At 32.8% G+C, this 18,599-nt stretch overlaps 1 protein-coding gene across 1 annotated transcript in view; it reads right to left on the reverse strand.

Moving 5' to 3' along the window:
• LOC145268842 (short transient receptor potential channel 4-associated protein-like) overlaps nucleotides 1-18,599 on the reverse strand; it is a 97,949-nt gene that overhangs the window by 44,473 nt on the left and 34,877 nt on the right. Inside the window, exons 3-9 of the mRNA XM_080124513.1 lie at nucleotides 17,298-17,408; nucleotides 14,691-14,751; nucleotides 12,836-12,900; nucleotides 7,114-7,273; nucleotides 3,498-3,608; nucleotides 1,323-1,385; nucleotides 1-60 (exon numbers count right to left, since the gene is read on the reverse strand). The exon at nucleotides 1-60 is cut by the window's left edge and continues 9 nt beyond it. Coding sequence (XP_079980639.1) covers nucleotides 1-60; nucleotides 1,323-1,385; nucleotides 3,498-3,608; nucleotides 7,114-7,273; nucleotides 12,836-12,900; nucleotides 14,691-14,751; nucleotides 17,298-17,408 — 631 coding nt within the window. The remainder of the gene's footprint in view (nucleotides 61-1,322; nucleotides 1,386-3,497; nucleotides 3,609-7,113; nucleotides 7,274-12,835; nucleotides 12,901-14,690; nucleotides 14,752-17,297; nucleotides 17,409-18,599) is intronic.

An 18,599-nucleotide genomic window follows, 5' to 3' on the forward strand; every position in this document is an offset into this window, starting at 1 on the left:
CTTTGGAAACTGTAATGCTGACCAATCGAGGCAGCAATTCAGGAATGCCCAATAAAAGCTCTGAAAAATAACGAAAACAAAAAAAAATATAACCTTGTAAAAAAAACAAAAAAAAACAGTTACATACAAAACAAAAAAAATATAACCTTGTAAAAAAGAACAAAAAAAACAGTTACACACAAAACAAAAAAAATATAACCTTGTAAAAAAAACAAAACAGTTACACACAAAACAAAAAAATATAACCTTGTAAAAAAAAAAAAAAGTTACACACAAAACAAAAAAAATATAACCTTGTAAAAAAAAACAAAAAAAAACAGTTACATACAAAACAAAAAAATATAACCTTGTAAAAAAAAACAGTTACACACAAAACAAAAAAAAATATAACCTTGTAAAAAAACAAAAAAAAACAGTTACATACAAAACAAAAAAATCTAACCTTGTAAAAAAAACAAAAAAAAAACAGTTACATACAAAACAAAAAAATCTAACCTTGTAAAAAAAAAACAAAAAAAAACAGTTACATACAAAACAAAAAAAATATAACCTTGTAAAAAAAACAAAAAAAACAGTTACATACAAAACAAAAAAATATAACCTTGTAAAAAAAACAAAAAAAAACAGTTACATACAAAACAAAAAATATAACCTTGTAAAAAAAAAAAACAGTTACATACAAAACAAAAAAATATAACCTTGTAAAAAAAAAAAAAAAAAAAAAAAAAAAACAAGAAAAAAAAAAACAAATGATGACATCATCGAAAGATTTCAATAATTTTCAACTAGACACAAGGTTGGTTTTTAATGTTGGCAAAATCCAGTTCCCCCAAAAGGGGCACTCTGGATAGGTTTGGTTTGGTTGTTTTTGTTTTACGGCATATCAACCCTTTTCAGGTTATTCAATGCCGAATCCAAAGATTTTGAAGAAAAATTTTTTAATAGAATATATTTGTTGTTTTCAAGTCGATTTCTATTCAACCCATAGTTGGGACCCTAACAGGTACTACCACTCCGGGTCAGGGTGTACCTGGGAGCACTGGCAATTAAAGGGTGGCTCCACCCTCCCCAAAGCCCGCAAGCTGGGACCTCACCACTGGATATAGTTTAAGGTCATATCCAGGACCCACTCTGGATAGGAACAAAAAATATTAATTGCCTCAGTCGTGAAGGATTTCTTCCCCACTGATCGAGGACAGAAAAGGCAAAGTGAAGCATCAGAACAGATACTACACCTTGTTCCCAGTCAAAAAGCCAAGAAATGATTCACAAACTCGCGTAAATGTTAAACTGTCAAACAGAAAATATTAAAAGACGTTTACCTTGATTAACATCCCTGACGTTGACGAATCCGGTGCTTCGCTTTTGCTTGTTTTGTGCAAAGACTGAAAAAAAATTTTTAAAATAAAAATATTTTAAACACTGACATATATGAGTTGCATTCAAGAAGTTTCCAGACTTTGATAGTACGCACATGAAACTCTAATCCCCTTCCAAGTAATCTCCTCCGGCTGCAATGCACTCGTACCGTTCCAACGACTTCTGGAAGGCCACATGGAAGTCCTCTTGTCCGAGCGTGTCAATGATCCTCGTCACAGCCTCTTCCATCTCCACAATTGTCTCATAACGACAGCCTCTAAGGTTTTCCTTGAGCTTAGGGAATAACCAAAAGTCACAGGGAGCAAGGTCTGGATTACAAGGAGAGTGAGGAACTGTCTTGATGTCCATCTTGGTCAATTAGTCTGTGACAAGGATGGACTTGTGGACTGGTGCATTGTCCAAACTTTACACAAATCTTCTGTATCTTCAATTCCTAACAAATAATTGTTCATACAGTTCCCACAAAAATCAAGTGGGTTTTTATTAGCCCTAAAAGAGCCCCTGGGGCACACCCAAGAGTTATCGCAAAGTATAGACAAACAAAATTATATAGAAATCAGTTAGTTACAACTTTCCAGAAAGTTTTATAAAAATCCAAAGCATCAATTTTTTTTGATAAGCATAAAAGTGTCAATTTTAGTCATTTTAACCAGAAAGACACCCCTAGGACCGCAACCGGAGTTTCCCCGGAAAATCCGTTCTATTATTTTTTTACTCATATCACATTTAATGTTTGTGCAAAATTTCAAAAAATTCCAAAGCGTAGTTCTTGAGAAAAGTGTGGACAAACGAACGGACAAGGGTGAATTTTCAGGTCCACTCTCCTTTTATCGGGGGACCAAAAATATGTTTATGAAACAAGGTTTTTACTGCTTAGTCTGACAGGCCCGCAGCAATCCTCGAGGATGACTTTGCTTGAAGAAACCCCAATTTTTTTAAAATTTAATTATTTTTAGTGTACACTCATGTATATTCATAAGAAATAAATAGATATACACAGAAAATTATCCTGCAAACACAAAATCAGAATCGTCAGCAACTGTAGGGGGATTTTGTTTGAAAAAAACGCTACGTCATACAACACTGTATGCCAGGTCATGGAGGAACTGACCCTTAGACTAATGATTAAACTGGGAAATCACCCAGACTGACCAAAGGGTACCGTCCACACATGAATATTAAGGGCCTAAGTTGAGACTTGTGAAGAATCAGAATGTATGAAATTGTTTCCACGAATAATTGTTGTTACATATTATTTGGATTCATCGGACTACTATTATCATCTTAGGTCTGATTTTCACAACATTTTGGTCGATGTAACCTCCGACCTCCTTCAGGTGTATCTTGTCGAACTCTGGAATTTGTACAGAATTTTGAACGGAACTCTTTATTTACTTCATGAGCGTAGCATATCCTTGTTCCGTCAGCCACGACTGGATAGAGGTTCTAAGTAATTTGCAATTGTATTTTTCAGTCGTCCACACTGAGGATTGAACTTTCAACCTTCAGGACAATATCACTTTTTTACAATTGATTTTTCTAACCACTCTAACCACTGCGCCACAGGTCTTGCGGATATTCTGCCAAATTCCCGAGTTCGACAGAAACATTCCTAAGTTCGACAACATACACCTGAAGGTCGTAACGTTGCGAAAATGACACTCAAGATGAGAACAGTAGTCCGATGAATCCAAAGCAGGAAACAGGAAGGGAATTCCAAAGTCTAGCAATTCAAGGAAAGAATCTATTATAGAACGCCAATCTCACAAGTTATCTGCCTTTGCTCTTATTATTTTCAAGATGGAGATGCGAGACAGTCCTTTTTTTGCTTACTCATAAAATTTGATTTTCACAGTTAAAAGAAAAAAAGAAAAAGAATATCCTTTATCAATGTGTGTAATTTTTGGAATATGATATCTTCGTTCTGTGATGGATATGTACATCAAAGTGTTTGTAAAGATTTTTTTTTCTGTATTTTTATTTTGAAAGTACATTGAATTCTAAATGAGCACTGAATTTGAAAGATTATTTCAGACAATAAAAAAATTTGAAAACAGTTAAATTTGAATCGTATTTCATCCAATTTTTGTTGTTAAAAAAGAATAAAATCAACTTACGTGAGGATTTATTTTCATAAATATCCAGATCTGATATCGTAATGGCAAGAATCCGGCAGAAATTGGCCAATTCCCCATCGCTTAAGCAAGATATAAGTCCGCGGAGATTAGCTGAAGATTAAACGAAAACAGATTAAGAAAGATTTTATGGGGATTAACAACAAAAAGTACATTTGCTGTTGAATTTAAGGCAAAAAAGTAAATATTTATTATCTAATGTATCAATTTTCAGTATTTACTTCGACAGTGCTCAATATTATTTTATTTATTTTGACTAACGGGGCTGCCCGGGTGTTTGGAGGTGCGTGTTGAGAAAAAAAAAAAAAAAAGTTGTAGTAGGCAGGCAAGCTCAAAGCCTTGACGCAAAGGTGGAAAAGAAAGTGAAATAAAACATGACATTTTATCGCTCGGCCAGGAAGGGAAAGGATTGAAAAACGTTCTAATTTTGCGATCAAAAAGTTAACATGCAGAAAGTGAAGAAGTTCACGCAGGCGAAGAAATGAAATCACGCAGTTAAGTTTGGCAGTAAGCTGTTAAGCTTCCAGCTTTCTGCCATATTTGTTTGCCCACACCATCTCCCAAAAGAGGTGGAGTATCTGGGAGTGTCTTAATGAACAGCAATTGTCTGATATGAAGGGTATTCCCCACAGTGATCAAAGCTGATTGCTTTCAACACGTACTGGCCACGAATAAAAGCGATTCAGTTTCGCTTTTATATGAAAAACACCAACAAACTCAGAACGGAATAGCACGAATTTTATAAATAAATGTAGAGATGATGTCCGTTCGCAAATCGTAGATATTATAATCTAGGGAGTATATAAAAAGTTCTAAAAAATAGTAACGTGGATGACTATAATACTCCCTATCTTGGGTTGAGCATATAGGAAAGTGGGGTTTGTATTACTGTACACATAGATTCGAAAAAGTTGTCAAAAAAAAAATATATACCAAATAAATGTTATCAAAGGCAAGATAAGTTACTTTTCTACCAAACTGGATATATTTTTTGTATTTTTATTCAATGTAACATGTTTATTCAGCTCGAAAAACATGCAGTGTTTACCGATGTATTGGAAAATTCAAAATGGCGCCCGACTCTCTCTCTTTAACACGGTAAGTTTGGGAAAAAGTGTTATAAATAATAAACTAGACAAAATACTATTAAAAAACCACCGAATATATGTTAACTTATGTCACGGTAACATATATTGAGCGAATTTCTAACAGTATTTTGTCTAGTTTATTATTTATAAAACCTTTTCCTGAACTTACCGTGTTAAAGAGAGAGTCGGGCGCCATCTTGAATTTTCCAATACATCGGTAAACACTGTATGCTTTTCGAACTGAATAAACATGTTACATTGAATAAACACACAAAAATCATATCCAGTTTGGTAGAAAAGTAACTATCTTGCCTTTGATAACATTTATTTGTTATATATTTGTTTTTTGACAACTTTTTCAATCTATGTGTACAGTAATACAAACTAGGAAAGTGATATACAAATTACCATTAGCGTATTAAGCGATGTTCTTTGAACTTAGGTATTTGGACAATGTCACAACATTGTTAATCCACTGCCCGCATAGCAGCAGCCGAATTAACGCAACGGTTAGAAGCTCTGACTGTCGTTTGGGCGGTCGGGTTTCGATCCTGGCTTGAGGTAATTGCTTGTCTAGCTGCACTGATGAGCTGTGAAACAGCGAAACAGTACTGTATGTGGATGACTATATATAATTCAAACACGGCAGTCTTTGAATATATGGTTAAGCAGCAGTTTTAGTCATAACTGTTTAAAGCTTCACCGCTCTCATTTTTCGACCAAATTTCAAACAGTTATTACAGTTTATAGATCACCTTTTTTAGCTATATTGTGAAAAAAAAGAAAATTTCAATTCTCGTTCAGTAAAACAAAAGTTATGAATTTACTGTTCAAAACTGTAAAAACCCGTAAGGAGGTGAGTGACGTTTTTTATGACAGGTTTCCATAGCAACCACTTCATTTCAGCGACTACAGTTGCTACTAATTCACCACTCTTGCAAAAACAGAAGAAACAAGAATTAACAACATGGCAAGAAAGAAGAAAAAGAAAAAAAAAACAAACAACACACTGAAGATGAAGGCTACCTTCAAAATATATTTGTGATAAATTCAAACAAGTAAAATATTTGTTTATTTTCCTAATATTACGTTGTGATTTGGTTTCAAGCGCATTTCATGCATATTTTATATATATATATATAGTTTTTCTTTTTTGTTGTTATAACTAGAGCTATGACAACAGCATATTCTTTTCATTGTTTTGACTCTCTGGTATATATATCTGACACAGTTAGACAATTAATCAACCGAGGATCACATCACTCTACATAAAAGCATCGAAGATATCAATGGATATGTACCTGAGAATCAAAACAAGGAAAAGAATATGCTGTTGTCATGGCCCTAGTAGTAAGTCATTCACTAAAAAAAACAAAAAAAAACTGATTGGTTAATATTTTTTAAATTCTGGATTCGTTAATATTGTTTTTTTAATTTGGATTCGTTAATATTGTTTTTTAATTTGGATTCGTTAATATTGTTTTTTAATTTGGATTCGTTAATATTGTTTTTTAATTTGGATTCGTTAATATTGTTTTTTAATTTGGATTCGTTAATATTGTTTTTTTATTTGGATTCGTTAATATTGTTTTTTTATTTGGATTCGTTAATATTGTTTTTTTATTTGGATTCGTTAATATTGTTTTTTTATTTGGATTCGTTAATATTGTTTTTTTATTTGGATTCGTTAATATTGTTTTTTTATTTGGATTCGTTAATATTGTTTTTTTATTTGGATTCGTTAATATTGTTTTTTAATTTGGATTCGTTAATATTGTTTTTTAATCTGGATTCGTTAATATTGTTTTTTAATTTGGATTCGTTAATATTGTTTTTTAATTTGGATTCGTTAATATTGTTTTTTAATTTGGATTCGTTAATATTGTTTTTTAATTTGGATTCATTAATATTTTTATATTTGGATTCGTTAATATTTTTATATTTGGATTCGTTAATATTTTTATATTTGGATTCGTTAATATTTTTATATTTGGATCCGTTAATATTTTTATATTTGGATTCGTTAATATTTTTATATTTGGATTCGTTGATATTGTTTTTTAATTTGGATTCGTTAATATTGTTTTTTAATTTGGATTCGTTAATATTTTTATATTTGGATTCGTTAATATTGTTTTTAATTTTCTATTTGTTAATATTTTTTTTAATTTAAATTTGTTAATATATTTTTTTTAATTTGGATTTGGTTAGTTTTTTTTTTTTTAATTTTGGATCAGTTAATATTTTTAAAAAATTTGATATGTTCATATTTTTAAAAAAATTGACAGTATTTAAAAAAATTTGATCCATTAATATTTTTTTAAAAATTAATGAGTTAATATCAAAAACAAATTTTGACTTTAATATTAAAATAAAAAAAATTAATCCATAAATCTCTATCATGTGTTTCGCACATTGACGTGACTCCTGCATTATTTTTTATTTTTATTTTTATTTTTTTACACAAAAAAAAAAAAAAAACACTGAAAAACAAAAAAAATTAAGCTTACTTATTTTGTGAAGATCCAAAACCTCTCGTCGGATTTGTAACATATCCTCAAGCAATTGACATGCTGCGATAAAGGTTTTCTTGTGAGCTAGCAGAGTAAAAATATAATTAAGGACATCATCTTTGGAGAGCACCTTCAACGTCACGCGTTCACCTTTTGGCTGAAAAACAAAGAGAATATATATAAGGAGCATATTTCCCATCACAATCACGAAACACGTGTAAGACAATAATGGAAAAAGTATAGACATTCACCTATATTATAATTTTAAAATTTTAAATATAATTTTTTAAAAATATAGACGTTCACCTATATTATATTTTTAAAATTTTAAATATAATTTTTTTTTTAAATATAGACATTCACCTATATTATAATTTTAAATATAATTTTTTTTTAAATATAGACATTCACCTATATTATAATTTTAAAATTTTAAATATAATTTTTTTTTTAAATATAGACATTCACCTATATTATAATTTTAAAATTTTAAATATAATTTTAAAAAAAAAATATAGACATTCACCTATATTATAATTTAAAAAAAAAATATAGACATTCACCTATATTATAATTTTAAAAATTTTAAATATAATTTTTTTAAAAAATATAGACATTCACCTATATTATAATTTTTAAATTTTAAATATAATTTTTTTAAAAAATATAGACATTCACCTATATTATAATTTTTAAATTTTAAATATAATTTTAAAAAAAAAATAGACATTCACCTATATTATAATTTTAAAAATTTTAAATATAATTTTAAAAAAAATATAGACATTCACCTATATTATAATTTTAAAATTTTAAATATTATTTTTTTTTTAAATATAGACATTCACCTATATTATAATTTTAAAAATTTAAATATAATTTTTTTTTTTAAATATAGACATTCACCTATATTATAATTTTAAAATTTTAAATATAATTTTTTAAAGAATACACAAAAAATATGATTGCAGACAGACGCTATCCTTTGGTCATCGATTCAATCGTCAGTGCTGGCGATACTCAGAAAATAATTGTGGATTATAAAAGTCTTCTGTCTGGTCATGGCTGACAAAACGAGAGCATGTTACCTCCATGGAAGGGTTCTTTTTAAAATTCTTTACAGATTCCAGAGTTCAGGCAAAGACACCTGAAACATGCAGTTGATCTAAAGCCTGATTTGAGTTCTATTATGGACTAGCAGGCTGCCCGGCATTGCTTGGTCGTAAAATACGCTCAAATATGATATTTTGATAAATGCGGGTTTCGTATTTATTAAATTTTATTCGACCCAATATATAGTAATGATTTCAAAAGTTTTTTAAAAAATGACTACAGAGAATCAAAATCAAAACGTTTAGCTTACGATTTACTTTTTTCCTTTGACATTAATGCCTGATCTATGAAGACATGTTTGCTGCAAGGCTAAACATTAAAACATGAACCAATAGCTATTACGTTATGCATGCATATTCGTAATGTCGTCCTTCAACCTTCACCTGGCGAATTCAATTTTTTAATTTTCACACCAATTTTCCCTGGCTAAAACCCAATTATAAAGTTTCGCATGGGTTCAAATACCCTATATATTAATAAGTTTCATGTCTGTAGACCAAAAACTGACAGAGGAGTTTGGTAGGCAAAATTTTTTAGATACACATATATATATATATATATATATATATATATACACACACACATACATAAATATATATATAGAAAGAGGTTTGTGTTTACTATAACCTTTTTATGCAAATATTACACAAGTTTAAATCATGTAGAATATCTGCATGAATATAATTACACGTAATAGTTAAGTGAAGATGATCATCCCATCAGAAAACCGAGAAAAAAACGAATAAGGAATTAATTCAAATGAATGTTCAAAAGAATATGCAAGTTAGCTAGATGCAATTCTACGACCCATATATAACAAAATTTTACTTTCTTTTTAAATAAATAGAAAAAAGGATTTTTAATATGATTATCAATACACAAAAAAAAACAAATTTATAGATGTGTGTGTATATATATATATATATATATATACTATTTTTAATCTGCTTAGTTGCATATATTTCCATTACCGGAATTGAATTAAGGATCCGAATATATATCTTCTATATATATAAAAGCCAAACGTCTGTGTGTATGTATGTATGTTTGTTTGTAACGCTAAAACTTTTGAAAGACGGAACCAAACTTGACAAATTTGGTATCATATCGAAGCCCCATCACCCGGATGACAAATATCGAAATTTTACGTCAAACGGACCACTAGAAGTTGGTCAACTGATCAGTTATCTTCGAGGGGGGCCCCCAAAAAACCTGTCATTATCTATATATATAAAAGACAAATGTTTGTTTGTAACGCTAAAACTTGAGATGAAAGATTCCTCTCCCCTAAGAATAAAACATATGTTCAATATCTGCTTTTGTTTTTCATTGTTTATACAGTCCCGAGCAACGCCGGGTAGCCATGCTAGTCTATATATATAAAAGCGAAAATGCATGTATGTGTGTATGTTTGTGTGTCTGCTAAAAACTTTCGACAGACACAACAAAAATTCACAAACTCGATATCATATTGAAGCTCCATCCTTCGCTCAAAAAATATTGAAAAATTGGCCGAAAACGTTCATTTTTTCACCCCAAAATCGACAATTTTCGACGGGTGGGGGGTCAACAAAAACGGTCTCCTCGTGACGACGAACAGTTCTACGCATGCGCCAGATGATGTCATGACCTGATTTACTTTAAATAGTTGAAAAACTGAACAAATTTCATGTACGTCGCTTTAGCTCAGTTGATTAGCACGTTGGTTCATTATCTAAACGTTTTGGGTTCGAATCGTGGTGTGAGATGTCTTCTTTTTTTTTTTTTTCGATTTTTTAAATTTAAATATTGAACCAGTGTTATTTAAGCCATTTTTCACGTAACGTTCATTTTTCGGGGGGGGGGGGGGGTTAGTGTGGAGATTTGATGAAGTGTTTACTTAAGGGGGCGGTTCATTACAAATTTGTTAACGTTGGACTTGAACACATCCAAGTTGTAGTCAGGTGGGAAGTAGGCAGACGGAACAGAGTTCCACAGGCGTGCAGTTCTAAGAAAGAAGCTTTGTTCATGGAATTCACGTTTTGATTAAGGCACAGCTAAAGCGTGGGGGAAATTTTTCACAGTGGATTCGGCTAGACGGTGTTTTTCGTGAAAGATTGGTGAGGGGGACCAGAGATTGGAGTTCAGACGAGCACCTGCCATGGAAATAACGATAAAACAAGGAAAGGATCGCAACGTCCCTTCTGTGGGAGAGAGGTTGCAAGGTAGAGCCACGAAGTCTATTTTGTACTCTGTCAAGGCAGGATAGGCTGTTTTTAGCAGCTCCTGCCCAGATATGGCAGCAGTATTCCATCCTTGGACGTACTTGGCTTTTATATAGATAGAGAATTGCATCAGTAGTGAGATATCTTCTGCCTAAAAAATAATATCTACGACTAAGGAACTCTGGTCAAAGCTATCTTTAATTTACCCGACTTTCACAAGCTATTTTCGAGATATTTTTTGATCGCCGCGTAAATTCCAGCACAAAACTAGGTCAAACATAACATGACTTAACATTCTCACACTTGTTAATTTCGCTTTATAAACGTCAACACACTTATCAATTCATCTATTTCTGTGGTCGAGATGGTTAGGTTCGGGGTTCAAGCCTACCTTTCTACTAAAACTTTTTTTTTCTTTTACACCTCCAAACACCCGGCTAACTTTTTTTGCAAGTTGTTTTGACCCCCCCCCCCACACACACACTCAGAAACACACTCCAAACACCAGGTACTCCCGCTAGTATATATATAAAGGACAATCCACTTTTGTATTGTATTGGGGTAAGAAATGGTTTGTTTTGTTTAACCTTGGTAAGACTCAACTATTATCCTTCATTTATTGAGATTCCTCATCTTGGTTGTTATTGTCACAACGTTTCGGCCGTTTTGCCCTCCGGCCTTCATCAGGTGTTTTGTATCGAACTGGGGAACCGTTTGTTAGGAGTCTCGAACCCAACCCTTTATTATTATTATTATTATTATAATTTTTACGGGGGTACCGTGTTCAGACTCCAGCTAGGCTCTGGGACATAGTTGCTGATTCTCTGTTTTGAATGTTACTTTTCACTGCCTTCGTTCAGGATTGAACTCAGCACCTTTGGGTAACTGTAAACAACGTCTAGGACCACTCGCTCCTTCATATGTCACTAGGACAATTCTTAGTTGGTTTTTGTTAATGTTAAACCTATGTTGTTATTCAAGGTTTTCTCTTTCTATTAGAGGTGTCAAAATTGCATTCAGCTCTACGCTTGGTTTGCTCAGTAGGTTGTTATGTCCGAGTATGTGAGCTGTTTCTTTAAGTTTTCTCACTTTCCAGTGGGTCTCTCTGTTTATTATTTTTACTTCATCCCATAGGGGACGATGGTCCCCCCTCTCCATCCATACATGGTTGGCTATACCCGATTTTTCCGTCTCCCCTTTAGTTACCGCTTTTCGGTGTTCTTCCACCCTTACTTTGAGGGGACGGTATGTTTCACCCTTGTAAACCTTTCTACAACTGCATGGGATGGAGTATATGCAGTTTTTGGTCATGTTCTCCTCCATGCAGGGCTTCACTCGTACCAGGTGTCGTCTGAGTTTTGACTCGCTCTTGAATACCGTCCTGATGTTGTAGGGGGCACATATTCTCTGAATCTTTTCGGAGATGCCTCGTATGTATGGTAGGCAGACCGTTGGTGGTTTTTGGGTTTCATTCTCCTCTCTTATACTATTAACACGTCTGGTGGATAGTATGCTATCGGGGTAGTTGTTACGATGGAGGGTATTCTTCAACCTGACCATTTCTTGGTGGTATGTAATGGTGTTGCTACTTATTGTCTCTGCTCGATGTTGTAGGCAGCGTAAGATTCCATGTTTGATACTGTATGTGTGATGGGAGTTGAAGTTAAGGTATTGTCCGGTGAAGGTAGGCTTGCGATATACGGATGTCTTAAACCCATGCTCTGTGCGTGATATAAGTATATCAAGGAAGGCCAGTTGGTTATCTTTTTCTTTCTCCATTGTGAAATGTATCGATGGTCTTATTGAGTTCACATGGTCTAGGAGAGCCTGGATGTCTTCCTGATGGGCCAAAAAATTCTTTCTACTGCTGATAGTAATACTAAAATAATGAATATTTATTGATTACAAATGATTAGTAAAACTAAAATCGATCGATCATCCCTCACAAGTGTATCTTTACAGTTGAGAAACATGTTTTTTACGGTAATCGTGAAAAATAACAACTTTATAGTTAAATATTTAGAGATTTATAAAGAATCAGAATCAGTAATTGTAGCAGAATTGGGAATTTAATACGGAATCGGTAATTGTATCAGAATCGGAAAAAATATTGGAATCGTCCCATCCCTAATATAGAGAGAGAGTCATCCACATACAGTACTGTTTATCTGTATCACAGCTCATCAGTTCACCTAGATAAGCAACCTACTCAAGCCAGGATCGAAACAACCGGAGATTCTAACCGTTGCGCTATTTGGCTACTGCTATGCGGGTAGTGAACTAACAATGTTTCGACATTGTCCAAATTCCTAAGCTCAATTTGTTTACACAAGGAGCTTTGCTTAATACACAAATGGGAGTTTATATATAACTTCCCAATATTAAAAAAAAGTACAACTTACCGTGGAAGTTATTTTGATTAAAATTTCTAGACATAAACTCTTCGCTCTCAAAACTCGTTCAGAATCTGAAAAAAAAAAAAAAAAAAAAAAAAATACTATTATATAATAAAAAGAAAAAAAATTTTTTTTTTAATTATAAAATAAATTCAATAAAACCTGAATAAAATGTTTTATCGATTTACATAATTTTTATCAGGATTTTAATTCAGATATATAAACAATTTTACAGTTAGTTTTTAGTTAGGGATCCGTTGCGGTGCACCAGGAGCAAGTTTCACATTAGGACGTTTTTTTTTTTTTTTAAATAATAAAATACTTTCTATTCACATCTGCATGTTGTAAACAAATAATTAACGTCAATTCAAATGTGAATAAAAAAAATAAAATGTAGTTAATGGACTCTCTCTGTGTAGCTTAATTGCTATAAATCTACTTTCATAGAAGACTACTCACACCTCTACAAAGCTAACATTATCCCATGTATGGAATATTGTCGCTGCATATGGGCTGGTGCATCTGCTACGTCTCATTCTTAGACAGTGTTCAAAAGAGAGTCACTACACTATCAGCTAGGCTTTAACCCATTTTTATTTTCAATTTTCACCCCAACCAAGACAGTGCCATTTTGAAGTAGGGGGCTACTATCAGGGACGTAAGCTGCAGGATATTATAAAGGGAGATGAGCAGCAATATGTCTGTTCACATTACACTTGAACTTCTGCATGTCAGTCCCATCAATGAAATGTTGCATTCCTCTGCATGTTTTACAAGTATTTTATTCGTAGTTTTTTTGTTTTTTTTTTTTTACATGGGGGTCACCACTTATCAAGGCCCGGAGGCAACGTCTCTTCTGTGCTCCAACAACGAACTACAAGCCATTGTACCCCCTTTGCATAAATACCCTGACAAGCAGCTAAATCCCACCCCTATACAGTAGAGATCCCCAGATGCCAGAAAGCCTTCTACCCTAATAGTTTCTTCCCTCAGACAGCTAGACTTTGAAATCCCCTTCCCTGACTGTACTGACATGCAGAAGTTCAAGTGTAATGTAAACAGACATCTTGCAGCTCAACTCCCTACATAGTATTTCTGTAATTACATGCCAAATAGTAGCCCTCTACATCCAAGTGGCACTGCGCTTTGTTTGAGGTGAAAATGCAAAATAATAAATAAAAAAATATTGCAACACTAAAAATTAGGACGCTTATTTTTTTCACGTCGGCATGTTGTAAACAAATAGAGAATGTCAATTTAAACATAAACAAGTGAAGCATGCACAGTGAACGAAGAATAAAAAAAAAATGACTAAGTTCAGCATTTGACCCGCCCCCCTCTCCATTTAGACCCAAATGTCCCCAAGGCCTTAAAATATTTAAATTTGAGTTCAACACCATGCAAAACTGCTAAATAGACATACACAGAAAATTTTGGACAAATATAGTAAAATAGTCCCAAAAATGGAGCGTTTTTATTAGCCCTAAAAGAGCCCCTGGAGCACACCCAAGAGTTATCGCAAAGTATGGAGACAAACAAAATTATATAGAAATCAGTTAGTTACAACTTTCCAGAAAGTTTTATAAAAATTCAAGACATCAATTTTTTTTTTAATAAGCACAAAATTGTCAATTTTAGCCATTTTAATCAGAAAGGCACACCTAGGGTGAGCAACCGGAGTTTTCCCGGAAAATCCATACTTTTTTTTTTACTCATATCATGTTTAATGTTTGTGCAAAATTTCAAAAAATTCCAAGGCTTAGTTATTGAGAAAAGTACGAACAGACAAGGGTGAATTTACAGGTCCATCCTCCCTTTGTCGGGGAGACCAACAAAAACAAAGATAAATAAAATTCCTTACCATAACAATACGCCGATTCATTGGGAAATAAAGAGCTGAAAGTCAGTAACCGTAAAATCACCTAAAAATTATAAGAAAAAGAAAAAGAAAAAAAAAAAAGGAAAATTTAAAAATATAAAAACAGATTGTTTGATTTGAACCGAGGTCATATTTGGCAGTAGTATTGCTGTGCTGTGTTATTGGCAATATAATAACGTTCAGAGCTTGTTAAAATATAGTCAACAGATCAACTTTTTTTAAATATGTTGTTTTAAGTAAAAAAAGAAAATATTACATCCTTAATTGTCATGTCGAAAATATTAATATATTAAAAAATTACGAAAATCAGTGAGTAGAAAGTTATTTCTAGTTAAAAGTAATTTTTACAGGAAATTGGGTAAAATTGCATTTTTCTTAGACATAATAAAGTAGGTAGTAGGAGGCTTTATGCAGGGGACATAACTCAGAAACGAATATTTTAGATTACTTATGTCATGGCTACAATATTTGTTGTCTATATAGCAATAGATTTTTATTTACTAAAAGCAATTGTTCTACTCCATGAATTTTTGTAATTTTTGGATATATTACTATTTTGCTTAATTGGCATCAATTGAAATGAATGGCTCTCATCTTGGTGAGGCTTCATGTTTTGACAAGCTTCTGGGCTTAACCTTTACTCCTGATCTGAAATGGAACACATACATCAAATCTGTTGCCAAGGTCGCTGGAAAAATGGTGGGATCCTTCTATTGATCCAGTAGATATCTCATTGCTGATGCAATTCTTTATCTATATGAGAGCCAAGTATTTCAAGGATGGAGTACTATTGCCACATCTGGGCAGGAGCTGCTAGAAAGGACTTATCCTGCCTTGATAGAGTGCAAAATAGACTTCGTAGACTCGTAGTGGATGTCCTTTTCTCTTCCCTACAACCTCTATCTCACAGAAGAGATGTTGCGAGTTTGTCTCTGCTTTATCGTTATTTTCATGGCAAGTGTTCGTATGAGCTCCAATCTATGGTCCCCCCTCACCAAAATTTCACGAGAAACAACTATCTAGCTGAAAACACTATCAATAATTTCACCCATTCTTTATCTGTGCCTAAATCTAAATGTAGATTCCATGAACAAAGTTTCTTTCTTAGAATTGCATACTTGTGGAACTGTCTTCCGTTTGCCTACTTTCAAGCTGACTACAATATAATTGTCTTCCATTCCAATATAAACAATTCTTGATGAGTCGTTCCACTTAAGTTATCAAATTTATGGAATTTTTATTACTAACGAGTACTATATTGTCCAATTGGCTACTGTACACGCTTTAACCCTTATCCTCGAGTGGCCTCTGGGCCTTGATAAGTGGTAATGCCTATGTAAAAAAAAAAAAAAAAGACATATTTAAAAAATCGATTTGTCGACTATATTATTCCAAGCACCAACGTTCTTGACTACAACTTATTGGCCTTTTGGTCAAGATCAAAGTGTAGTATCTGTTCTTCAGATGCTGCACTTCCATTTCTTGTTCTCTTTCAGTGGAGGAGAAATCCTTCACGACTGAGACAATTTTCATTTTTGTACCTTTTCTCCACGTTAAAAACCGACCCTGGTGTCTAACTCTGTCCCGTGGGGAGGCATAGTAAATAGGTACAATTTATTGGGTTAGCAACTAAGATTTTGCCGGGTTTTTTTTTGTTGTTTTTTTTTTTAAATAAATTGTGTTTTGAACATTTATATTCTATTTTCCAAGTCAAAATCAAATGATTTCTACCTAAAAAAATATTGAAAATCTTGTTGAACGTTGGAAAAAGTTTTGAACACGAATGGAGAATACATCATTGATGAAATATTTTTTTTAGTTTACTTTTTAAAAAAAAAATGTAATTGCCAACCTAATATTTAAATGCAGATCCGACCAGACGACTGTTAATCTGAAAAATCCAGACCAGACGACTGTTAATCTGAAAAATTGGTTTTTATTCAGAACTAGCCTAGGTGCTTGGCATTGTCCGAGTGTGGTGTTTGGAGGTGCGTGTTAAATAAAAAAATAAAAAAAGTGGTAGTAGGAAGGCAGGCTCAAACCTGTACTGCGAAGAAGGAAAAGAAAAGAAAAAAAAAAAAAAAAAAAAAAAACATGATGTCTTTGCTGTTGTGCCCATCGCCAAACCGGAAGTGACGTAGGTTTAAATTAAGGCTAGACAATCGAAAAAAGGGGATGACTTTCGAAAATATTGATGAAAAAAGCGACCCTTCCCTGTAGAAAAGTGCCCAGTTGAGGGTGAAGGAATTAATGTTTTTAGTCAATTTTTCGATATTTGTCATCCGAAGAGTCGAGCTTCAAAACAATACCAACCTTTTTTTTTGTTCAACACATATCTCCAAACACCCGGGCAATGCCAGGCAACCAGGCTAGTTCACTAAATAAATAATATATCACTGGATCCACATTTTCTTTTTTAAGGAGGTCACTCCAGACAAGGCATGAAGCCACTTGATGCAAGGAACTAAAGAGAAGGAAAAATAATAAGCAAAATACAAGACTATTACTATTGATTTGAAAAGTTTGTGCAAAGGAAAATTTTGGATGAAAGATCGATGTAGGAGAATTTTTATTGAAATAAAGTTTTACCTCAATTCCATCGTATTCGTAAAAAATCTGAGCAAATTTATCAACACTGTCGTCATATAAATCATCAGCTGCTCTCCGCGGATGAAACGAAACAAGGCGACCTATAACTTTCTGAAAAAAAAAAAAATAAATAAATAAATAAATTCATAACTTATATTAATATTACCACACTTCATTTATTCTGAACTCTTTAAAAAATTATATATATATATATATATGTATGTATGTATAAATATATAAATGTATGTATATAGATATATACAGTATAATCACATTGACAGGGGGGCTAAAGGTGCTACACCTTGCCCAAGGGTGACCTGGAATTCTAGGCAACAGGAGTTGGAACAGATACATTCAGATAATCGCCAAAGCTGCTGCGAGGAAGATGGGCTCCCTCTATCATGCTAGAAAGTTACTTACGCCTGAAAGTATCCAGTACCTCTACAAGACCACCATTCGCCCATGTATTTGGGCTGGTACATCTGCTATTAGTCTCTCACTCTTGGACAGGATTCAAAAGAGAGTTGTCAAACCTGATCAGTCCCGCACTGTTATTAACCTCTGTTCCAGCGACAAAATGGTCAAGTATTTTAATAATAGGTGCTCCAACAAACTAAAAGCCTTGTACCTGCTCGATGTAAACACCCCCAACATCAGCTAAATCCCACCCCTACATCAGATAGACAATGCTCATTGGCCAAGTACAGCAATCTCCTAATGATATTGTCACAAAAAAAAAAAATTATTTTAAATTAAATTTATCTGTAAAACTAATGACTAGGGCTGTGACAACAGCATATTCTTTTCATTGTCTCGACTCAAGTATATACCCGTTAATATACTATGTTTTTATATAGACAGATAGCATGTTAGTTTGAAATAACATTCTTAACTTCTGTGCTAAAGTTTAAATAACTGATTCCTTGGTCTGTCATGCTAAAGTTTTGAAATAGCATTTTCAATAATCTGTCATTCTAATTAAATAAATGGCATTGTCTTTGGTTTGTAATGCTCAACAATTAAATGATATTTTCTTTGGTCTGCCGTGCTAAGATTTGAAATAACATTTTCTTTGGTCTGCCGTGCTAAAGTTTGGAAATAGCATGACATATAGGGTTTGCGTTACTATACACAGATTCGGAAAAAATGGTCAAAAACAAATATATAACAAATAAATGTTACCAAAGGCAAGATAAGTTACTCTTCTACCTACCTGGAAAAGATTTTAGTGGTTTTACTCACTTTAAAACGTGTAATCGGTTCAAAAATCATGCAGTGTATATCGATATATTTGAAAAAGAA

This window comes from Euprymna scolopes, chromosome 44 (assembly GCF_053919585.1).
Source record: "Euprymna scolopes isolate OS-2025 chromosome 44, ASM5391958v1, whole genome shotgun sequence".
NCBI lineage: Eukaryota > Metazoa > Mollusca > Cephalopoda > Sepiida > Sepiolidae > Euprymna > Euprymna scolopes.